At 53.3% G+C, this 24842-nt stretch overlaps 1 protein-coding gene across 1 annotated transcript in view; it reads left to right on the top strand.

The window, feature by feature from the left end:
- The window catches only part of LOC144248867 (uncharacterized), a 552852-nt gene that overhangs the window by 52033 nt on the left and 475977 nt on the right, over positions 1-24842 (top strand). Inside the window, 1 exon segment of the mRNA XM_077790845.1 lies at positions 19999-20208. Within this exon segment, the coding sequence (XP_077646971.1) occupies positions 19999-20208 (210 nt within the window).

Below are 24842 nucleotides of genomic sequence, written 5' to 3'. Positions count from 1 at the left end.
TTATGGGAGTATGTAGTAGGTGGATTGGGAAGTCTGTACCTCTCAAGTACTTCAGTCAATGCGGAAAGGGAGAGGAAGATGTGGCCAGGAAAATTAGGATGAAAAGGAGGCTGTGTCCTCCAACACTGTCTGGGGCGGCGGGCAGGGAGTGCAGCTGAAGGTGCCTCACCCGCTTTGGGTGATCGGCTCCCTTGGCTGGTGGCGGCACCGGGGATTGATTGGGGACCCGGGAGTGACCAGGAGACAGACGAGTGACACATCAGGGGGTCTGTGAAGAGTCAGCAGGGAGAGAGAACTGAAAATCTCATCAGTGAGTGCCCTGGGATCCTCGGGGAGTGAACATGGCAGGGCACCCATGGAGGGGAGAAAAGGGAAAGCCAGGGAGGGTCCTGGCCAAAGGGATGATGATCCCAAAATGTCTCTGAAGGGTCCCTTGGGAGAATGCTGAAGTAGTTTGCACATTCCCCCACAGGTAATTAAGGACATGGACACCCAGGGAGAAAATAAGGGAAATTGAGAAGGCATTTGGAAAACAAGGGAATGGAGGGTGTTGGTGTGCTGGGAAGGGATCAGGTGAAGGGGAGTGTGCAGCAATATCATTACAGCAAGAGGCAGCAGGAGGAATCTATGTGGTAATAAAAATGATGACGGAAAAGAGGAGAAGGAGAAAAATACTCAGGATTGGGATGATTTTCAGCAGGGTCTTATTCTCGAAATTTGCCAGCTGATCCAGATCCTTTCCATCCCCGGTTTCCAGGAGAGGAAAAGCAGGAGGTCAGGATGCCAGGGGTTTTTCTCTGGGTTGAATGACCCAGAGTGGGTGTGGGCAATCTCAGAAGTAACACTACCCACGAACAAAAAGGAGCTGTGACAATGCTGAGGATTAGAAGGGAATTACACAACCTGGATTGAGGATTCTCTGTTCCAGCCAGAACACTGTAGGACTTTTTAACCCCAGACAGCCTCCATATTGTGGTATGGACAGGAGAAAGAGAGCAAAACTTGAGAAAATGAACAACCAAAAATATTGATGCCTCAGCTGTGGCTCTTCCAGACTCAGAAAAGTGTTGGGAAGGATGGATAAATATAATTATTCATAATACAGCCAAGCTGAAAACAATCCTCCCTACTGGCTGGACAATACCGTTACCTACAGATAAATCCAAAAGTCAAACAGACTGTTCCATCTCACCCCCCAAAATGTATGGTTCATCCCCTAAAACATCAAGTGCCTGTAACCCCATTGGCCCAAGTCTTGTTCCAGCCCACCTTGAAGCCCCTGATAAGGAGTCTCCCAGGGGCCAGACGCTCTCTTGGATCTTCCCCCCTCCACCCTGTCCTAGAGCATCCTCTTCTCTCTCCCCTCCCCCATCCCCTCAAGCTTGCCACGTGCTGCATCTGGCAGCTCCAAGCAAGACCTTTCTCCATCCCTAATAAACCTCATATCCTAAGAGCAGCCTTCAGAGATCTCTCGTCTCCATTCACCTAAACCGTCCTGGAGCACAGCACTCCCTACAGAAAAGAAATTGGAATTGTAGGTGAATGTTAAACAGGGCCATGCCAAAGGAATTCTTGGGCCAAAATGTTTCACCCAGTGGCCACAGTGGCCTCATTGGCTGCAGAATTGTGCAGCCACAGCTTCCACGGGAACTGAGGCCCAAAAACTGATAACAACAGGATCTCCAACTGTTCCAGTCTGCCATCAAAGTCAAGCTTTGATCACCAAAAGAGCCTCGCAATGGATGAGCAGTGCTCGGTTATTACAGTGTGAAACTTGTTCAGTGGCACAGGAGGATTCAGAACTGAGCACAGGGGAAGGGTTTAACCCAGCCTCCTGTTTGAACAGCCCACAGAGGGGCTGGGAAGAAACCCAGCACTGCATTCAAGTGACACAGCTCCAGACCCAGCCTGGGGGAGATTCAGGAGACATTGCCTGGCCTGAGGCAGAAAATGTCTTTGTGGATGGCTCTTCAAGGGCAGCAGAAGGGAAAAGAGTTCCAAGACACGCTGTTATTGAGGAAAGGGAATCAGACAAAGCGCAGGTTACCCCCATGGTCAGCTCAACCGGCACAGCTGTGTGTGCTTGTAAGAGCCTGGCACTGAAATGCCCTGAGCAGGAAGGCTTCAATATCTTCTGGTGACCCCATCTCACCTAACAGGGGGGCAAAAGCAAATCTGATTGCTCAGCAACCACTGGATCACTTAATAAGGCATCTCTAAAAGAAGTAATTTCTATAAAAGGGATTGCGGAAGCAACAGATTCAAAGAGCAGCACTCATTTTACAGGAAAGATCCTCCAGGGGCTTATGGCAGCTTTAGGAATACAATGGGACCTCTTGACCCAGAGCTCAGGCTGGGTACAAAGAATGAATGGGGAAAGAAAGAAACACCTTTGGAAGCTGGGGATAGAAACCAAGATGCCATGGGTACGGCTTTTGCCATTGGCTTGGGCAAGAAGAAGAGACAGACCTAGGGCAGATATTCAATTATTTCCCCTTGGAATTGACCTTGTGAATTCCTTACCCTGGGAATTCTCCACCCAGTGCAGGGTGGAGATAAGGGATGCACATTTAAAGCAGTCTGTGGCCAGAATCCTGTCTCTGGTGCAATCTCTCCCACAGGAAGCTGGGCTGGCACAGAGCCTGCCTTGGCACTTTGCTGTTGCCAACATCCAAGCAGAACATGGGCTCTGCCTAAGGAGTGCAAAGCAGCACCACTGGTGGCCAAGTGGCGTGGCCCATGCCAAGGGGCCCCGAGGCCAGAAACAGCCGCCAGCACAGCTGAACACGGGGGGACCCCTCAGCCTGGGCTCCAGGTCTCTGCAGCCCCGGAGATTTGCACTTCCCGCCTGCAGCAGGAGGATGGGAGGCCCCCCTGAGCCTGCACTGAAGGCAGCGCAGCAGCAGCCAGGGCTCCACAGCGGGGCAAGGCCCTGGGCCTGCCCACACCTCCTCTGCTGAAATCCTCGGCCTGGCCACCCTCCCTGGGCAGCTCCAGCCACCGGGGCCAGCCCTTGCTGCCACTGCTGCAGCTTCAGTGCTCGCTGGGCCTGCACTGCCACAGCTGCTGGGGACACACCGGGACAATTCCACTCTGGCTCTCACTCACACTCACACACTGCCCTGCCTGCCACTGCATCCATGGAAAATAGACCAGCTCATAGACTTGAACATTGTTAACCTTTGATTTCTCTACTCAGGCTTGCTTTGCCTTGGCCTTAGGGAAAGAAATGTTAAAGGTTTTGTTAAGGGATGTTACACCACTCAGTGGAGATGAGTTTAACATCTCAACACACTGGGAATGGCCCAAAAGATACCCACAAAGATAACGACCAGCAGCAAAACATCAACCCCAGGAGCAAACAGCAACCAACACCTACCCCAGACACTGCCCCCGGCAGGGCTGCAGACACCTGGTCTGCAAAAGGCTGAGAAGGAAATCCAGCACTTCCCACCTCATTAACAGCACAAACCAATAAATCCGGGTCCAATAGGAAACCAAATAATATAAACTGCACAACTTGAAACTACAGAATATTAAACCAGTTGATTTAGATTGCTTCCGACTGCACAAATTTGGGGAAAACCTAGTAAAACCCACATGTAATGGAACTATTTTCTTGGCACACCCAGGCTATGTGGGAATGGAATGATTTTTGTTGCACATCCTGTCCAGAATCAAGGAATGCCTTTAACACTAAAAAGATTAGTGAAGTTTTTCTTTTTCCTGAAGTTTCAGTGCAAAGTTTAGAGCATTAGAGTATTTTTTTATTACTCATACTTCTATGTAGCTGGTTAGGTTTGGGTAAAGGATGTGAGAATGAGTTTTTCTTCCGAGGGGAAGTAGAAAAAAACTGAACCACCTTGGGATTTTTTGTCTATGTTTTTGCATAGCAGTAAAATATACCAAAATTTTGATCTGGGTTTTTCGAAGTTCACCTTTAGGCTGCATCACTAGAAGAGATTTAAAGTGAGCCCTTAATGCTTAAACAGGTAGCCTGGACAGGAGCTTTAGACATGCAAATTAACACTGCTGGGGCAAAGTGGGGACAATGTACCTGGCTCTTCTTGCCTGGGGCAGGAATTGGCTGATTCCCTCTGCCCCACACCCCAAGCTCTGCCTGCTTGCACAGATGGAATCTGCACAGCTGAAGGCAGAGCCCATGCTGAGGATCTCTGACTCTGCAACAGAAATGGCTGAAGCTGCAAAGGGAAACAGCAAATGGAGAATGTTGGGAAAACTTCACTAAAATAAGGGGGGGATCATCCCTCTGCCCACTCCAACATCTGCTGTCACTGTCTGTGCTGTACAGGGTGTATCAGAGCATTGGGGGTTTTGCTAGAACAAGTTCAGGGAAATCAGCTAGAAATCAAGTATTAGATGATGTAATTAGAAAAAAGCGGTCAATTGATGGAGCCCCAGCTGAAGGGAGCACCCAAAAATGGGGAAAAGTTGCATGGCCACCAGAACAAATCCTACAACACCAGGGATCAGCCCGTGAGAACCCACACCAATTCATATGAGGAGTCAGAGAACCCATTTATCATTTCAATGGCATAATTTGATTAAAAGCTATCCTCGGAATAAGAACCAACCAGACAGATCCAGCTCCTGACCTTCCTGCCAACCAAGCCACTGAAATGAGGAACACAACATTTCACCGGGGGATGGGATCAGATTATCTGTGAGCAGAAAAAACAGGACTTTGTGGAAAACTAAATGATTCAAACTGCTGCTGGTAAAGAGATGACAAGGGAAAAGTGGTAAAAAAGCTAACAAAGGAAATAGGAGAGCAGTTTATGTATTGGTCCAAACATGGAAAGGATGGGAATGGGACACGCTTTCCTGGCTCCCCAGCACACCAGGGGTTAAAGGAATGCTGCTTCTCCTCTTCTGTGCTGCAGCAACTCTCATCTTTTTACCATGCTCCACACCTTGGCAGTGCAGCTCATCCAGCAGCTGAGCCAGGGCATGCAGGTGGCAGCCAGGCCTCCTGATCCACAAACGGCTACAAAAGGACAGGGAATGAGGGCACCGAGAATAATCCCAAAACCAAAGAGGACCCGGGAAGGACAAAACAGAGTCAAGGAGTGAATCTGCCTGGAGATAGGGCCGGGCACTTCTAGGTAAGAAAGTAACAGGAGAAACCATCAGTTCCAATAAATGTTCCAAATTGACCCAGACAGCTGCTCAAAGTCCCGCCACATTCCCGAACTTCGAGGAGAAGAACAAAGACTTAACAGAGCCATGAATATCGGCTGTTCTACAAAAGGAGGGTGCACATTAACGAGGACAGGCTCCAGGCGCATCGGGAAGTCGGAACCTTCCAAGGAACTCAGCCGGTGGGCAAAGGCAGAGGGAGATCGGCCGGGAAAATGAGGATAAAAAGGAGGCTGCGGACTACAGCCACGGCAGAGAGCGCACGGCAAATGCCCCACGGCCTCTGCCCCTGCTCGGCAATAAAGTCACTTTGACAGGACTCCTCGCTCTCCCCCGGGCACACGAACCTCCGGCGACGGGAATTTCCCCGCCCGCTCCCGGCCGCGGGGCAGCCCCTCTGTCCTACCCACAGCAGCCGGGCCGAGCCAGCGCTGCTCCGGCAGCGGCTCCTGCCCGGCCCCGGCGGGAAGGAGACCGCGGGCAGCCGCTCCCGCAGCGCCCTCGGCCCGGGGCCGGCACGGGCCGGACACGGCACCGGCGAGCCGCCGGAGCCCCCTGCCGCCCCCTCCGCCCGCAGCCGGCCCCGAGCCCCCGCAGAGCCCAGCGCGGCTCCCACCTGCGCCGGGGCCGCCTCCGAGCTCCGCCGCCGCCGCCTCACCGCGCTCCGGCCGCTGCCGCCGCTGCCGGGCCCGCACAGCCGCTCGGCCAATGGCGGCGCTGCGCGGCCACGGCCGCCCTCAGCCCGCCGCCGGGGCCGCGCCGCGCCCCGCTCCCACCAATCAGCGCGCCGCAACCGCGACTGACGGCACCGGCGGCCAATGGCAGCGAGCTCAGGGCGGGCTCTGCGCACGGCCCCGCCTCGCCCCGCGCTCTCGGCGCCCCCGGGCTGCGTGAGGGGAAAGCCGGAGATGAGGAACAGCCCCGGCACGGGCCCGGGCCGTGCCGGGATTGAGCTGCCCACACAAACAAACTTCTCCGCGCCTCCCGCCACGGCTTTCCCGGCCCTGCGCCTCCCGTGCCTCCGCCTCTGCGGGAAGCCCAGGAGCCTCACTTCTCCTGCCCCTCGTTAGCGCATCAGAGCTTCGCTTTGATTTCCCCCGAAAAGGGAAACCTGCCCCAAGCCCTGTGGGTGGGTGGGGCAGGGGAGAGATTTCTGGCAGAAAACTCCAAAGACTGGGAGCAGGAGAAGGAGAAGTCAGTGCAGAGCCTTAAATGCAGCTTTCCCCACGCCTCCCTGCTCCCAGCTGCACCTCCTCCCCCGGCAGGGCAGGAGACAGGGAATGGGGCCATGCTCAGCTCATCCCCCGGGGCTTCTCCCTCTGCTCAGGGACAGGAGTCGTTCCCTGCTGCACCCTGCGCTCTCTCCCGGCCGAGACTTCTCCAGGAACTTCTCGGAGCGGAGTCCATCCCCTGGGCACAGCCCCCTCCGAGTGCTGCAGCGTGGGTCACTGTGCCACGGGCTCAGTCCTGCCAGGACAGGCTGCTCCAGCGGGGCCCCTCTGCCCGCGGGCTCACAGCTCCTCTCGGGCATCGCCGAGCTCCAGCCCGGCTCCTCCAGGGGCTGCAGGGGATCTCTGCATCCCCATGGACCTGCAGGGGATCTCTGCATCCCCATGGACCCGCAGGGGGATCTCTGCATCCCCATGGACCCGCAGGGGGATCTCTGCATCCCCATGGACCCGCAGGGGGATCTCTGCATCCCCATGGACCCGCAGGGGATCTCTGCATCCCCATGGACCTGCAGGGGATCTCTGCATCCCCATGGACCTGCAGGGGGATCTCCGCAGCCCCATTGTAATATATGTTATGGAATAATTTGTGTTTATGTAAAATATACATCGAGTCAGTTGTGCTTGTAGAAAAAGATTCTTAAAGTTTTAAATGAGCAGCGGCTGCAGCCGGGGCTGGAGAAACCACAGTTGGCAGGGAAAGAAAGACCTAATTTACAAATGAAAAAAGGTGTCTCTGCAGAGATGGGCCCTTTCCGGGGAAAACCCAGGAGACGCCCAACGTTTAACCCCTGGTCTGCCGGGGAGCCAGGAAACCGTGTCCCATTCCCATCCTTTCCATGCCTGGACCAATACAGAAACTGCTTTCCTATTTCCTTTCTTATCTTTTTCAACACTTTCCCATTGTCATCTCTTTGCCAACATCAGTTTGAGTAATTTAGTTTTCCACAAACTGCTTTTTTTTCTGCTAACAGATAACCTGATCCCATCTCCTGGTGAAATGTTGTGTTCCTCATTTCAGTGGCTTGGTCAGCAGGAAGGTCAGGAGTTGGAGTTGTCTGGTTGGTTCTTATTCCGAGGACAGCTTGTAATCTAATGATGCCATTGAAATGATAAATTGTTTCTCTGTCTCCTGATAGGAATTTGTGAAAAATGCCAATCACTTGGTTTTTAGAATTTTAAAAGTTTAATAATAATAAAATGGTGAAATAAATAGGAATATAATTAGACTGATAAAAATGTATAGTTAGGACAATTACAAGACAATAAAATGGAAAGAATATCTGAGGTCCAGATGCTCTCAGGCACTTAAGCCAAGAGGAATGTACCTTGTGAATGAAGGAATCACCCCTAAAACAATACACTGTTGCATATTCATATATGCTTCATGGTTATGCATGCATTTTATTTGAAACAAAAAACTCTGTCTGTTGTCTGTCAACTGCTTTCTTTAATCCCCACGGGGTCTTCCAGTCTGAGCAAGGCGTGAAGAAATCAGCTTCTTCTAATAAGAAAACCATAAATTGCTCTTCTCTGGAGAATTTGTGTGTTCCTTGAAGCGAGTATCTCATTCCTTAACCCCCCCCCCCCACACACACACACAGACATAGTTTCTTTTTTACTACTAAAGCTTCATTTTATCTACAAAGCTACATTTACCATACTGTTATATGTAGCAGATATAATTGGTGCCATTTCTAGTATGATATATGTGACATTGAATATTTGTTAGATTTGTTAGAACACACTAACACTCTACACGTTTGTATAAGGATTCCCCCCCACCCTCGCAGGTGAGACCGGGTGTATATTGGAAACTGATTTACAAGTAAGAAGGTGCGGCTCCCCAGGAGATGGGCCATGGCTGGGGAGATGCAGGAACCCCAGGTGCTGATCCTTGCCTGAAGGACCCGAGATGGATATCATGGAAATCCTTGGGCAGACACAGGTGAATGCAGCGTTCCCTCCCGTAAATTTCATCAAGGGATTCAACAAACTCCAGACACTGAATTGTTCTCCCTCATCACCAAAGCAGAAAATCTTATTAACATGTGGACTCTGAAGAGAACAATGACTGCCAAAATCTTGGCCTCAGGCAGAATTTTCCCTATAAAAACCGCTTGTGCCAGGATGGAGGTGTGTGGGCTTAGAGGAAAACTTGTGCTGAGGCTGACTCCTTGTTGCACACCCAGGGCTGACCCTGGGCTCGGCTCTGTTCTTTCCTTGTGGCTGGCCTAGATAGAATTTGATTGCAAAATAAATATTTTATTTTTTCATGTTAATTTGGCTGGACAAATTTTCATTTATAACAGTTGTAACACATAAAAGGAAGAATCCCCATTTCTTCCACCATCCCAGCCACAGTACATTACCCCACCAGTTAGTTTTTAACACTGTTTTCCCATTTTTGGATTGGTGTCTGGGTTGTTTTTTTCTAGGATGACCTCCCCGTTGTCATCTATTTTCAACAGTCTGATATATTAAACTTTCCACAAAAACCCCCTTCATTAGCCAATAAATAGTCTAAAGCCAACCTATTCTGGTACACTGCAGTTTTTCCCCATTTTGCCTGCAGGTACTCAGTTTGGGTGGGTCTGTGGCTGTTGACATGGGTGTGTGTAACAAAAAGGAACTTTGGTTTCTTTCCGTGTAACACTTTCTGTAGCATTTGTGACACGATCTTGCTGCTATCTCAGAAGGGAAAAGACAACAAATGGGAGACAGAAACAGGAATGACAGAGGTCTGGCATGGCTTATACCCCCACCTCCCCTGCCTGTGGGGCTGCTGCCCACAGCAGGTACGTGTGATCTTCTCGCTGGTGAGTACAGTGCTCAACCCAGGCTTGCCCTCTGTTTCCCTTGTCACTCCTTTTTGCTGATTTTTCTATGCAAGTCCTTTTCAACACTCCTTTGGTGTATTTTGGTGTTGTCCATTTTAGATGTGATAGTCCATTCCTCACATTTCTTCACAAGTCCTCTGCCTCTGTTTCCCACTTTCTCTAACAACCTGAATACCACCTTCTTTCAACTACTCAAAAAGTCCTTTCTCTCACAATACCATTCAACACAATCCACCTCCCTCCAAGGAGATAAAGTAAAGCTCAAAATAAACAATCTACATTATATATACTTCCATTAATCTACATTTACTCACTTTTATTTTTCACTCACTCTCACATACAACAAGGTACCTTTTACTTTCAAACAGTCTACATTACATATCTACACCCTGAGTGCTCATGGAATGTTAATCCATCAACCCAGCAGGTTTAATCCTGGATGTCTCTCAACCCAGCAGAATTTTAGGTGTTACTGTTTTCCAACCCCAGATCCCCTTGGACATTTTTAACCCTCAGTCCAGCTGTGTTGTCCAACCCCAGATCCCCTTGGGCATAACCTCAATCTGCAACCCTGAGTGCTCTTGGAATGCAAATCCCCCAACCCTCTGGAAGGAGCCCCCAGAAAACAAACCCCCACAGCCCCTCCCCACCCACCTGATTTGGGAAGAATTTTCTCTGAGAGAAGTGGAAAAGAACCTGTTTATTTAACAAACAAAACATTCCCCAGCACTAAAAAAAAATGAACAACACCAGATGACAACAAAACTCTTTCACCACTCTGCAGAGATGACAAATCCAGAAAGTCTCTCCTGGGGGTGGTCGCCCGGGTCTGGGCGCTGGGGATTGCTCTGGGCACTGGGGATGGCTGCTGCAGATCACAGAGCGCAGGCTCCCGGTGCTCCTCGGGGTTCCCAGGTCCCAGTCCAGAGCAAGTTGGATGGTATTCAGAAGAAGGAAAGGGAAAGAAACAGTCCAGGCAAAGAACTGGACTGCCTAGTTAAACTAACTAACAGGAAAAAGCAAAGGCAAGAGCGGAAGCAAGAGCAAGCAAACAAAGCCAGCAAAAGCAAGCCAAGCCAGCCCGCACAAGCCTCTTGTGGAGAACAGACCATGGGGGGAGGTGAGCCAGCTGATAACAAGACAAAACAAACCTTCACTTTCTGAGTCAGTTCTGAGAGCACAGAACAGAATATCAAACATGAACAGAACACACGATTGGGGATACAAACACCAGAACCTCACCCTGGGACACCTGGGTTTCCACATCAGCAGGAGACAGTTCCTGACAGTCAAAGGGTCAGCGGCAGGGTCCTCAGCACACCCGTTCCTTAAATGTTATCTGGCCATGCAGACGGTTTTAGCTACTTCTACAAGTATTTAAATCAACATTGGCTGTTTCACAAATACCTCTGAGTTATTACTGTCAGTTAGTTACAAAAATAAAAGCATTAGTTATTATTTCACAACTACAGTTACTTCTGCAAAAGTTAACATTCTAATGCATGACACATGGCATCCAGTTCAATATTTTGCAATAGCCAAAACTAGTATGTATGTTTTTCACACTGTGCACAAACTAAACTATCAGCCATGAATGAAGTTCTGAGGATATGAGCTACACAGGGGCCAGGGCATTGGCCACAAAAAGCTGACAAATTATATTACAGCAAAAGCAGTTAAAAGTGATTACAAACTGTACTGTATCAAAATCGTTGTGATTAAGAATAAGTTGCAGAAGTCAAGACATAAGAGCAAAAGCCACCATCTACATAGTTCTCTATAACAAACCCAGGGCAGGTGTTTCCCTTGCAGGGAGCACTGGGGCCTTCCCCGGGCCCCTTCTGCCCTCTGGCAGAGCCGGTGGCATTTTCCAGCACACGCAGTTTGTAACCAAGAGTCGGGTGCAGCCCAGAAGGCTCCGAGCGCCTCCTCCCAGGCTGACTCTGCAGATCCGAGGCTGCTCTGGGCTCTGCCAGGGCTCTGCTGGGGCTCAGCTCTGGGCCAGGCTGGGCCTGCTCTCCCTTCACATTGCTCCGGGCAGCCGAGTCACGGAGGGAGGAGGAAGGGACACCTCAAGGGAGTTGAGGTTTAAAAGAGTTTTTATTCAAAAAACTGCCATACCAAACAGGCTGTCATAAGAGCCGTAACAAACTCCTAACTACCATAACAAACTAGCACTGCTAACTACCATCACTAACTAGTTGTCCTAACTAACTACTGTAACTAACAGCTGTCCTCCAGTGCTTCATCTCCTCCGCTGCTCCCTCAGTTGCTTTGCTGCGGTGATCAGAGGGGTCAGGCTGGAGAGAGGCTTGGCTGATGATAAAAACGGGTGCTGCCCAAAGGATAAAAAAGAAAGAAATGAACTGTTACTTTCCAGAGTCAACTTCCTCACAGGCTCTGTTGCAACAGGACAAAGGGAAATGGTCTGAAACTCAGGAGAGGGAAGCAGGCTCAGGTTAGATCGAAGGCAGAATCTTTTTGCCAGGAGAGTGGGGAAACACTGACAGAAGGTGCCCAGGGATGTGGGAGGTGCCTCCTCCCTGGGAACATCCAAGCTCAGGCCAGGCAGGGCTCTGAGCACCGGACCTGCCTGAAGATGGCCCTGCTCCTTGTGGGGCACCAGGGGCAGATGCCCTCGAAAGGACCCTGCCAAGCCAAACCCGGCGAGGATTCTGCTTGCTTTGCGTGTGGAACGCAGCGAGGCTGGAGACTATCGGAGGGGCCCCAGCAGAAAACCCCTCCCTGGTGCTGCTGCTTCCCCTCGGCCGCTCGGCATTCACCTGCAGCAGCTCCTGGGCAGACCAGCGCTGCTCCTCGTCCGGCTCCAGGCTGCACTCGAGGAAGTCCCGCAGCAGAGCCGACAGGCGCCGGGGCTCCTGCAGCTGCGGGGTCCCGTTGTGCCGGATCAGAGCGCGAGCCTGCAGGAAAAGCAAACTCAGCGCTCTGCCAGCTTCCTTCCCACCCACAGGTGCTCACAGCGACCCCGGGTTCTCAGCCCCAGCTCCAGGGGCACTTTCCTCCCTGGCAGAGATGCTGCTCACAGCTCATTTTCCTATGCCAACCAAAAAACCCAAACCCTGGTGCTGCCACAGCCATTGGAAAGAGCTGATGTACTTGCTTCAAATTTTCAGGTCATCCTTACAGACAGAAGAGCTGGAACAGCATAAATCCCAAAGCAAATTGTTGTTGGAGACTGCAGAATATTTGTCTGTGTTGAGGCCCGAGTGCTCTGGGAATTCCCTTCCCCAGGTGCAGAAACCTCCAGCTGCTGCTCCCAGTGCAGGGTCACCCTGTGCTCACAGGGCTCTGCAGCCCCTGGAGAATTTGCCTCTTACCATGGCCCTCGTTTCCTTGAAGTAAGGAGGTTCTCCTTCCACCATCTCGATGGTCACAATGCCAAAGGACCAGATGTCCACCTTGGGGCCATAAGGAGAACTGGTCACAACTTCTGGGGCCATCCAGTGAGCAGTGCCCACCATGGAGCTGCGCCGGTCCTGCTCAGAGCTGAGCTGAGCACAGAGGCCAAAATCAGCTGAGGACAGAAACAAACACTGTCAAAGGCAGCTGGAATGAGGAAACCAAGCACCAAGACTCCCCATTCTCAGTCTGAGAATGGAGTAGTGAAGTCAACTGGAAAAGTGCTCAGGGCTGTAGCCAAGGGAAGGTGGAACTGGACCCTTAAAGAAACCCTCAGCTTTTGTGCAGTGGCTTTTACTGATTCCCTTGAAGCTTTAGATTCCAACTCCTGCCCCTCTGGGAGGGCCATACCCAGAGCAAAGCCACCCCTGGCACCCTGCTGCTCTCCGGAGCTCTCTGCAGGGGCAGCCGCTCTCAGCTGGCAGCAGGGGCCGGGCAGTGCCCCCAGCAGCCCTTGTGGGGCTCTGGCCGGCACTGGGAAGCAGCCCCACAGCCGCACCCGGGAGCGCCGTGCCTGGCCAGGAACACCCACCCAGCTTGACAGAGCCGGCCATGCCCAGGAGGATGTTGGAGCTCTTCAGATCTCTGTGGATCACCTGGTTCACATGCAGGAAATCCAGGCCCTGCAGGCACTGAGAGAGAACAAGAAACACCAGGACAAAAACCAATGGCCGGAATCTATCACACAAGAAGGGACAGGTCTGAATTCTGCCAGCAGCAGCTTTGCTGTGACAGGCCAGGAGTGCAGAGCAGACAGGCTCCAGGCAAACGGTTCAGGGCAAAGCTGAGAACAGCACATCAAATCCAGAACAGACAGAGAGTGCCACAACAGCAGGAAAGAGAGCAAGAACAGAGCAGAAGTGCAGCAATGCTGGCAGGCCGTTCACTGCAGAGGCTCTTTCTTCTCCAGCTCATGAAACCAACAAACAGAGCCCTGAGCATGGAGCCACTCCTGTTCTCACGCCTGTGTGGAAGGACCATCGTGTCCAAGCCGTGGCAGCCACAGGCAGGATCCCTCACCTCCCGACTGACAGCTGCCATCTCTCCTTCAGCCATGCGTGTCTGTCTGACAACGTCCTGCAAAGTTCCTCCATCCATGTATTCCATCACCAGCCAGAGATCTCCGCCAACAAGGAAGCTGGAAGAGGAAAGCAGTGGCATGGAGATGAATGTGCAGTGCTCAATTCCCCCATGGAAAAGCCTGGAGTGGAGTTTTGTTTCCAGGTCACTTGTCCATGAGGACAGAATCCCATGGAGAGACATTCCTGCGAGGCTGCAGAGTCCTTGGAATCTGCACAGTCTAAGGGAAGAGACACCTGTGAGAAAGGAGAGTCCTTAGATGGCAAGCAGGTGAAAAATGCAGTTTAGCAACAGCCCAGATCAGTGTGGAACCACAACACTGGCCCCCAGCTGGTTCAGCTTCTGAGCTCATCAGTTCCACCATTCCCTGCAGAACAAGGCAACACAACCCCCAGGGTTATCCAGGGGAGGAGGCCGTGCAGCACTTGGGACAAAAGCAATCAGAAACCTTTCAGAAAGTCCCTTCAGAAACAGGCAAGGCCAGTGAAAAATGGGCAAATGAGGCATTTCTGGAAACAAGGACCTGGTCTTCCTGGCATCCGCAGCAATGGAAAAGGGCTGGGAAGAAGAAACCAAGGGAAATAATTTCTGCTGTGGTTTATCAGCACTTGTTGTAAGACACAGAAAACGGGGTCAACTTGAAGGAAAAACCAAACCAAAGCAACCAAAGCACATGGAGGGAGTGAAGTGCCAGGCTGCTGTTTTAGGAAGATACGGCTGGGTCAGGCATTTTCAAAACAGGCTACAGACTACGGGTGCCAGGAAAGGTTAAGGCAGGGCCCGTGCACGGGATGAGGCCTGGAGCACTCACCTGTCCAAAGAGTTGACAATGTTGGGGTTCTTCTTGTCCTTCAGGAGCAGGAGCTCATTCACAGCGCGTTCCCTGTTCTGCCCTCTGAGACTCATTTTCTTTATGGCCACCTGAGGGGACATTGCAGACCTTTAACTGGAGGAGTCTGTGGCAGGAGGCCACAGCAAACACAGGGCGAGGCTTTTTGGAGCGACGGAGCCGGGCTGTGCCAAACTGCCCTGGGATGGGCACCAGACCTCAGCAAGGGCCACTCCTACAGCCCATTGCTCTGCTTGCTGGGGCTGCTTACAGGACACATGGCCAGAGACATTTGGCCTTGCAAGCTCTGCAGAAATGGCCCCTCAGCTGTCAGCCTCCCAGCTCTAACCACATTCTCTGCACCTACAGTCTTCTCAAATGGCCTCAACACTCTCATTATTATTCAAATACATTTTGCAAGCAGGAGGTAATTCTGGTTCTGTGAAAACAGAGCAAAACAGCCGGGAACCCTTTAGCAATTCCATGGGATTTGGTCATGATTTCAGATGCAGCTGCTCTGTTTGGGATGGCACAACAAAGCAAACACACACATCCATTGCTCAGGTGATCCCTGTCACAGGCTGTCACTGACCCCAGACCCAAACACAACTGCAGGGTTTAGGAGAGAGCTTTGCTCTGGACATCCATCTTCTCATTTCTGTCCCTCTCTCTCTGTGGACAGCTGAAGTGGAACTAAAGTCCCAAATTGAGCCCAAGCAGGATCTCACCCTAATTAGGCCTTGAGGTACCCTTTGAAGATGAAAGGCAGGATGGAAAAACTGCTAAATAGTGTTCCTGTCTGCGGCTGGGGTGAAGATAAATTGGGCCTCAGTCTCCAGCCTGATGCGTTCACACTTTTAGATATGAAGAGCAAGCCAGCGTGTCCTGCTCTGACAGACACCGCTGCCCTCCTTGCATCCCTTTGGGCACTCCAGAAGGACCAAGTCCCAGCTGTGCTCTGCAGGCTGACACTGCTCTGCCTTCAGAGGAGCAGCCTGTGCAGGAAAGCTCTGCTGGCCCCCAGAGCTGCAGCCACAGCTCCCAGCAGAGGGGAGAGCCCTGGAGAGCTGCCAGACGTGCTGGGCGTGTTGGCACTGACCTCTCCTCCAGTGGCCCTGTCGAGTCCTTTGGAAACGGTTCCGAAAGCCCTGGAGACAAAACAGCAGAGAAGAAAGAAGCAGTGCTTGAGGCCCTGGGAGTGAAAGCCAGCCCAGACAGGAGATCTCTGCTGCCTGCAGCGCTCACAAACACCTGGGTGCATCGACCCTTGCAACAACAGCACAGCAGCCACCAGCCCTCTGCCATGCCAGGTGTGCAAGGGAAAACTGAGACCCAACACGAAGGAATTGGGCTGGAGCAAATCCCAAATGTCCACGCTGAATTGCTTTAGTTCAAAACCTGAAGTGAGCAATGGGTGTCTAAAGAACTGGAAAAGAATGCATTTCATCCTTTTCCATTTCCTGCCTAAGACCTGCAGGATCCACAAGGGCCCTGCCATCAGGCAGGTGATGCATTTTCCCCCAGAGTGCATCAGCTCTGTCTCTGTTGCTGAATGTATGGGCTCTACGAGCTGTGCTAGAATAGAGCACTCATTAGTTCATCTCTGGTTCCTGTTTCTAAACCATTAGGTTGTTAATGCTGACTGGAGGATATTTTTTGAAGCAAAATATTTGAAAGAAATCCCCTTGAGAGCTGTTGTCTGACAGTCACCAGATGGTGAGTGGCTCTTTTAAGCAATCCAGTTCCAGACACAGAAAATCTCCCAGGTCCTGCTCCTTGCTGCAGGCAGGACACTGCCAGCCTCAGGGGCCTGTGACGGCTCCTTCTGACCACAGTTCTCAATTCTGATCAGGACTGAGAGACAGCAGGATGGCACCCCAGTGTCTGAAGGTGTTTGGAGCTCTCCTGACTTCTCCCTTGATCCTGCACCAGCACAGCCCCTGGGCTGCTTGTGCAGAAGTAGCTGCCGTGCACTTACCCTTGGCCAATCTGCTCCACTTCCAGGTATTTCTCGGCAGGCTCCTCCACGCTCACGATGTTCCCTGAAAGAAACCACGTGGAAGAGGCTCCCTCCCAGAGCGAGACCCCGCCAGAGCAGAGCCAGAATGCAGCCCCACTCCCTGGGGCCGTGAGCCCCTTGGTCTCAGCTGGGGAAGGACAATAAATGCCCCTGTGACATTCAGCTGCAGAGCAACGCTGGCTGCAGCTGATGCCGAGACACACACACAGCCCCTGCTCTGAACACAGGAACAGAGCAGACGTACTCAGCTGCACCAGGCACCACTCCCCTCTCCCCTCTGGCTGCAGGGCTGTGCTGCTGTCAGAACCTTCAGCCCAGGATCCCACAGTGGAGGGAGGTTCCGTGTCCTCTTCCCAAGCACAGGGAGGATCAGTGTCCTCTTCCCAACCACAGGGAGGTTCTCCATCCTCTTCCCAAGCACAGGGAGGTTCTCCATTCTCTTCCCAAATTGCTGCAGGTTCGCCATCATCTTTCCAAGCCACAGGACATTCACTGTCCTCTTCCCATGCTGGGAGAAGTTCAGCCTCCTCTTCCCAAGGCAGAGGATGTCCTCTGTCCTCATCCCACAGCGGGAGATGTCCTCTGTCCTCATCCCACACGATGGGGGCTTGGCCGTCCTCGTCCCGTACCAGGGGACATCCACCGCCCTCGTCCCACGCTGGGAGATGTCCACTGTCCTTGTCCCACGCCGCGGGAGCCTCGCCGCTGTATTCCCACGGCGCGGGATGTTCGCCCTCGTCTCCCAGAGCAGCGGGAAGTTCACTGTCATCTCCCGGCACCGAGGGAAGTTCACCAGCGTCCTCCAGAACAGCGGGGAGCTCACCGCTGTCTTCCTCCTCTTTGGCCTCCTCTTTGGGAGCAGAGGGAGCCAGAGGAGGGGCTGGTGCTGCTTTTGTGCCCTGTGGACAGATGGCAGCGTGAGGGACGGGAAGTTCTATCTCAGTGATCACCTTATTTACCTTCAGCTGCACATCCAGCTGCACAAAGAAGAAATTGGGTTTGGAGTCCTTCAAACTAACAATGGGCTAAAGTCGACATTGCCACTTATTGTTGGGAAAACGATATTCCACTGTGGCTAAAGCTAGCAAGCAATCCTCTGCCTGCAAAATCAGACCTGCAGCTCTTCAAAAGCTCAGCAGCAGAAAAGGAGAAATCTGCTGGGGATCCCTTTGCTGCTGCTGCTGCTGCTGCAAAGACTCTGACAGGAACTTTCCTTCAGCCTCCCAGGCTGGCACTCAGCTGCCACACGCCGAGCTCACAGCTTGCTGCACAATTCCAAACACCAAAGGTTCCTTTCCCACTCACCGGAGGAGGAGCTGCTCGGAATCCACACATGAGGTGCCCTGCAACGGGAGAGGGAACATGAACCAGATGCTGTCAGGAAAAAACTGCCTGTGGTGGGAAATGCCATGGAGCAAGGCAACCCCGAGAGAGCATTTTGCTTTCCCAGCGTCCCTCCAGGAGCCACAGTCCCTTCCCACAGCAAGAGAACAGCACAAAATGCTGGGCTGGGTCAGTTCTTGGCTGGGCAGGGAGTTCCCGGCTCTGCTGCCACAGACTCCCCGCTGGAGGGAACAGAACCCCCCAGGGCTCATTGCAAATGCTGTGCACGCCCCGCTGGCTGCAGACACCCCCTTTTTCAGCTGCAGCTGCTGGCAGGAGCTCTCCCAAAGCAATGGTGCCTTCATGGCCATTTGGTTACAAAGTCAGCTCGGGTCCAGAGGAAGAACAGAAAGCACACAGCAAGCCCAAAGCCACAGCACCGAGGGAAAACCTTGACTTACGTGCCAAGTGGGTTAAAAAATAGCCCGAATAAGCCACAGAGTACAGCGTGCAAACTGCAGCAGCCACGTGCTGGATCATTTTGGCTGCGCTGCACACGTCTGCAGACTGCAGCCCTGCAAGCACACAAGGACACCCGTCAGGGCTGGGCTGGTGCTGAGAATGCCTCGGGCAGGAGGATCCTCCGGCAAGGAGCAGTGCCCAGAGCCACTGGGGACACTGAGGCCTCCGTGTCCCACAGCCACGGGAGCACCTCGGGGACGTGGCAGTGCTCCTGTGACATCACAGCAGCAGCTCACGCAGAAACCGCCCGGAAGGTTCTCCTGGGTCACAAAGGAGCACAAAGAACCCTCCCAGGGCACAGCCTATTGCCCAAAGGCTCCAGGAGGAGCTCTGAAAATGCAGCAAACAGGGACACCCCATAGCCCAGCCTGAACACTGAGGAGGAACAAGGACGGGAGCACAGCAGAGGAAACAGGACCTTTAGTCACTGCTACTTCTGACTGAAGCCAGCAAGCCGTGTTCCCGCGGGGATCTTTGTTCTCGCTCTAAAAACAAGCAAGGTGCTGCACTCGAAATATACAGAAGGCAGGAACTGGGCAGGAGGTGGGATTAGGAAGGAGGAGGAGGAAGATGAGGATCAGGAGCAGGAAAAGGAGGAGAAACAGGAGGTTCCAGTGCCCCCTGAGGCCGCAGTACCCTTGGCCCCGGGACCATCGCCCCCAGCTCATCCTGCAGGTGAGAGGGGAGGGGGAGCTTGTCCCAAATATATCGGGGAGTCTCTGAGAGGGTTTTTTATTGGGGTGTGTTGGGAGCTTGCAGATTGTGGAATTGAGCCCCAGATGTTCGTCTGGGAGGCCCAAATAAACCCTGGGAGGTTTTTTTCTCTGTGTGTGTAGGTTTGGATCTTGCAGGACCCCAAAGCTGAGCCCCCTGGGGGATCTTTGGGAGTCCACGTGGCCATTGCCCAGTGTCACCAGGGGGAGGACATTGTCCTGGGGACCCCCGGGGGAGCAGAGGAGGGGAACCCCTGGGACCCCCGGAGTGGGGAGAGCAGAGAGGGGCGATCCTGGAGCTGGGGGACCCCCGGCTGGCTGGAAAGGGGGGGAGCCTGGAGAGGAGGAACCCCTGGGACACCTGGGATCTCAAAGTAGAGCATCAGGGGAGAAGGGACCCCATGGAGCCCCAACAGCCCCTGGATCATCCCTAAGCAGGACACCTGAGAAGGGGGAACCCCTGGAGCCATTGGACCCCCATCATCCCAAGGAAAGGAAACCTCTGGAACCCCAAAAGTGGCGAGATCAGAGATAGGGAACTCCTGGGAGAGTTGTTTTGGGCTGAACCTTGAGACTGTGGAGATTTTCATGGACACAAGAGTCCTGCTGAGTTCTAGGGATGGACTTGGGCAGGAGGAGCCTCCAGTCCAAGGTGCTCGCCTCTTGTTTTTCCCCCAAACCAGGATTTGTCATTCCCTGGGTGTGGCTGGATGGAGGAGGAGGGAAAGCCCCGGAGATGCTGCAGGAGGAGGAGCTGCAAACCCAGCCCAGGGAGCTGCGGGGAGGAAAGAGCCCCCCTGAGCCAGGAAGGTGGGCGGAGATCCAGCCGGAGCTCGGAGCTGGTGGAGAAGCCTCATGGCAGGGAGAAGTCCCACAAGTGCTTGGAATGTGGGCAGGGTTTCAGCTGGAACTCCCACCTGATGGAACACCAGAGGATCCACACTGGGGAGAGGCCCTACGAGTGTGGGGAGTGTGGGAAGAGCTTCAGTGGGACCTCCGACCTCACCAAGCACCACAGGATCCACACTGGGGAACGGCCCTATGAGTGCTTGGAATGTCAGAAGAGCTTCAGGTGGAATTCAGAGATCATCACTCAGCAGCACTTCCACACCAGGGAGGCCCTGCGGGTGTCCTGAGTGAGGGAAGAGCTCTGTGCGCTGCTCCAGCTCCATCCCCATGGGAGGATCCGGGCTGGATGATCCCCAGTTGTTGCAGCCTGAGCTGCTACAAGGAGAGTCCACGGTAAAGAAGCAGAAAAGGCCTTTGCATGGTATCCACAGATGTCTGAATCAGCCACGCCGTGAGATGTTCAGGGTTTTCCCCAGCACACCCATCCCCCTGCTCCAACTCTCAGCTCTCCCTGTCCTGAGGAGTCGGGGTGGGGGTGACCCTGGTCCCTGGGCAGTACAAAGATGAGGCCCAGTCAGGGAACAGGGAGGGAGTGGCCCAGGGACACAGGAACAGACACAGGAACAGGGAAAGGAGCAAACAGAGTCCAACAGCCCCTTGAGGGAACCTCCCGCGTCTCCCCAAACCAGGGAAATGCCCCCCAGGATCCCCACAATTCCCCTTTTTATATTATTAAGAAAGCTTCTCTGGAGGATCAACTGATTCAACACAAAATGACAAAATCAATCAAAAGCGCTCATACGACAATTTTCAAAATGCAAACAATTCTGAGTCTCTAATGTCCAAATAGATTTTCTTAGAGCTGGCAGGAGGGATGTGGGGTTTTCTTAGTCCGGTTTATCAGGAGATGGAATCAGGAGCCTTCAGTAGGGACTGGTTCTCTGGCCCCTGTGGCAGTGCTGCTGGCTGTGACAGACTCTGTACGAGGTAATGTAGGTGGTGGTGTGCCTGTTGGAAACTCCAAATAGAAATCATTACTTTTTAAGAAAAAGATGGTTAATTTAGGAAAACTTTCCTTTCTTCCCCCCCAATTACACTCCTTCAGGTATTATGAAGGAACTCTGGGGAAAGGGACTAGTGGAGGGAGGCCATGGAAAGGGGGAAAAGGAGGTAGGAATTTGTGGGAACATAAAAAAGGGGTAATAGGACAAGGGAAAGGAAACAGGGAAAGTGGGAGGGGGGCAGGGAGGCCACAGGAATTGGAGAAGGGTATTAGAAGAAGTGGGACTTATCAGACAGGAAAGTTGTTTTGATATGGAGGTGGAGTCTTGGATGGAAGGTGGCTTATCGGTGTTCTGTGCTCTTTCAGCTTTTGGGCTGTTGCTGGGATTTGGCTGCTGGTTTTGGGTTTAATTTCCCCGGTAGGAGTGTGGAGGACTTCCATGACATGGGTAATATTTCGCAGGTTTGCAGTTTGGTGCATGTTTGCTACCTTGCACTGGAACTCCACCAGGTCCTGTCACATCTGCTGCTTGGGGGCTTTTTCTTCCTTGTATTATATTAAATTCCACAATTTCTACATCTCCTAGACTGTGGAGTTATTTCCTGCGGTTATTCTTTTTTATAGCAGTCTGTTGAACAAACACATCTTGTTTGTTATCATTCAGGGTTATGAAACCGTATCTGTTTTTGACATTGAACCATTTCCTGTCCCCAGAACGTTCATGGCAAGGACTTTTTCACCTTGGCCAGCGGGTTTGTGTGTGTGTTGGTGATGCTGGACGTGGCGCCGGTGCTGGGGCGCTGCCGTGCGGGGCTCGTCCCGCTCCCGGCGCTGGCGGCCGCGCCGAGGCTCGGCCCCTTCTCCTTCCCGGGCTCTGTCCCGGCCGGTGCCCGCGGACGCTGCGGGCGCAGGAGCTCCGGAGCAGCAGCGGGGCGGGGGCGGCAGTTTCGCCCCAGGACTGCGGTTCTGAGCCGCCCCCGGCGGGGCTGCCCGCCCGCCGGCCTCGCCCGCCCGCCCTCGGCCCCGGGGCCGCGGCTGCCGCTCGTTGTCTCCGTGCGGGACCGCGCCGCGCTCCCCGCCCGTTTCCCGGACGCTGCGAGGGCTGATCATTTCTAGGTGTTCTGGAGAGGGCAGCGAGGTGAGTTAAAGTGCACAGGAGGCCAGTGAGGGCAGTTTGCTTGGAAATGGCCGAACTGGCCACAGTTCAAGCACCTCACGTTGTTAATGGGCACCACTGCCTCCCCCACCCCTTTGCTCATGGCCAGGGCTAAAGCAGTTTCTGAAGAAGAGGCCTTAGTGCAGGTGTCGACCATCTGTGGGATGAGTGGCTCTGGATCTTGGGGAAGAGCTCCGAGAAGCTTTTTGGTTTCTGGGTTGGCGTTAGACATTGCCATTTTTCCCAGGAGTTCATCCCTGGCCTCTGCATTATCAATTTGGCGAACAATGGCCTCTGGGAGGTGGTCAACAAACTTAACAAATGTCTCTTCAACCCCCTGATGGATTGAAGAAAAGTTTTGGACAAGGGTGGTTCCATCAGGGATTTTTAAAAGAGCAGTCTTTGCAGCAGATTTGATGTCATCTAAGACATTGTTGGGCAGCATGACCTCATCCTCTGGTCTGCTAAATTCCCCCTCTCCTGCCAAAGCCTCAAGGCCTTTCTGGCCTTCGTTAAAACTTCACTCAAGTCATACTTGGATAGGATTGGCTTTAAAAGTTTTTTCCACTGCAATAGTGCAGTGGTAATGTAATGGAAGGCATGGGGAATTAAGGTATGTCCTGTGAAAGTTTAGTCCAATACATTTTTAAAATATGGAGAATTGCGGCCATAGTCTCTGGCCGCTTTTCTCAACTCCTTCCCCTCAGTGTGAGGAATCCGCTCCCATCGCGGCTCCTTTCCCCGTTTAATGACGACAGGCGCTGCAAGGCAATCGAGATCTCTCACCAAGTCCAGGTCCCCATCCCGCAGGGCTCCTCCCTGATCCGTGTCCAGCCTCCTCCCGGCCTGTTGTTATTGCCGGGGTGCCGCCGTCCTCATCCTCTTCGGAAGGTGGGTCGGGGCGGGCTGGAGCGCGCAGCCTCCGGCGGAGCGGTGGGGCCCGGTGACTCGGGGCCTGCAGGCCAGCATGGCGGGCTTCCAGCCAGGCCCGCGTTCGGTTCCGTGGCGTGGGAACCGGGATGGGCTGGAGAAGGAGGGAACCACCCTCAAGGGCCCACTCGGGGATGTGGGCAGGGGACAGAAGGGGCTGGTCCCGACGGTGACACCATCGACGCAGCTGCGAGCGCAGGGGAGGGACCCGAGGCGGGGCTGTACAACTGACATTCCTGGAGCTGGGGACCAAACTGGGGACAGGGCAGTCGGGGACAAGGGAGCGGGGAAGGCTCTGCTGGAGTGGCCAGGGCCAGCCCGAGAGAGGGACTGAGTGGGGCAGGAGGCAGCAGGGAGTAGGTGACAGCCCTGTGCCCGTGGGCAGGGTCTGGCTCCCATCCCACCCATAGGGGAAGCAGGGTTAGGATCAGGGAGGGAGTAATACGGGGAACAAGAACCAGGGACCCAACTTTCTCACTTAGGCTTTACTAATTTAAAAATCAAATTGAAAATAGGATTAAACTTGCCCACTTTATAATTTCCACCCACTTGTATATCATAAATGCATCACCCAACTTTCCCCCAGAACGAAAGTGACAAAACATCTTCCTGGGAAGCCTCAGGAAAGTGCTCAAACAAAAACTGAACAAAAGTTTTAAGATCCCTCTTTTTAAATGAAACATTCCCTAGTACTAAGGTTGCTTTAATCTGAATATAAATCTCTCGTTGAGCTGGGGATAAATGATTGTCCATGTTCCCCAAACAACCCAAAATTCCCCCCCACGAGGCAAAAGGATGAACTTAAGATAAATGTGTTCATGTGTGGAGCTCTCCCCCGGGCACCTGGCAGCCCACGCTGCGAGTACTCACCAATGCGAGGGACACAAAGGAAAAGCGAAACCTCGAGGGGGCTGGTGGGCTCCTGCCGGTCCTTTGGATTCTGAAAGCTTCCCTTCCAAAGCGGCAGCCTTCCCTCAGAATTCCAAAGGGGTGCCGACAGGCCAGGAGAAACAGTCCTCACAAAGCGAAGGAAGAAGCTGGTCCCAAACGACGCTTGAATTCCCAAAGATCCCGGATCCGATGACCTTCAGGAGACGCTCTCCGGGACTGGACAACTGCCCAAGGTCCCTGTTCTGGGAGCCATTTGTTCCAGCCTGAACTGCTACGAGGAGAGTGCAGGGTAAAGAAGCAGAAAAGGCCTTTGCATGGTATCCACAGATACCACGGGACAGATACTCCAGGGACAGCAGCCAGGTACTGCAACAGCGACCCGCACGTTATGGAGCAAAGAAGGACTGCGGTGGGCTGGCTCTGCCGGTACAACCACGAGTATCTCAGGCCGTTCCTCACGGAGCGCCGAGGTGAGCGTGGGGCAGAGCGTGTCCCCTCGAGCCCTGCTCTGGCAATGACCCTGAGGCCCCTCAAAACCTCCCTGGGAATCGCCCCAGAGCCCTCAGCCCTCCTTGTGCCCATCCCCGAGACCTTCTGTCCCTGCCACTGACCCCCGTGGCTCTCCCAGTCCATCCCAGTCTCTCCCAGTGCCTCCCGGCTGTCCATCTCAGCCTGGCGTGGCGCTGCCGCCCCTCAGCCAATCAGAGCGCGAGTCTCTGATGACTCATCAGTTGCCAGGCAGACCCGCAGCGCCGCGTGCCCCGCACTGGACTCGGCCTCCCAGTGCCGCGCGCTTCATTCCCAGTTCCTCCCAGTGCCGCCCCAGTCCCTCCCACTCCTTCCCAGCCCATTCCCAGTTCCTCCCAGTGCCGCCCCA

Source organism: Lonchura striata, unplaced genomic scaffold (assembly GCF_046129695.1).
Source record: "Lonchura striata isolate bLonStr1 unplaced genomic scaffold, bLonStr1.mat Scaffold_99, whole genome shotgun sequence".
Taxonomy (NCBI): domain Eukaryota; kingdom Metazoa; phylum Chordata; class Aves; order Passeriformes; family Estrildidae; genus Lonchura; species Lonchura striata.
This window is presented reverse-complemented; position numbering and strand designations above follow the sequence as displayed.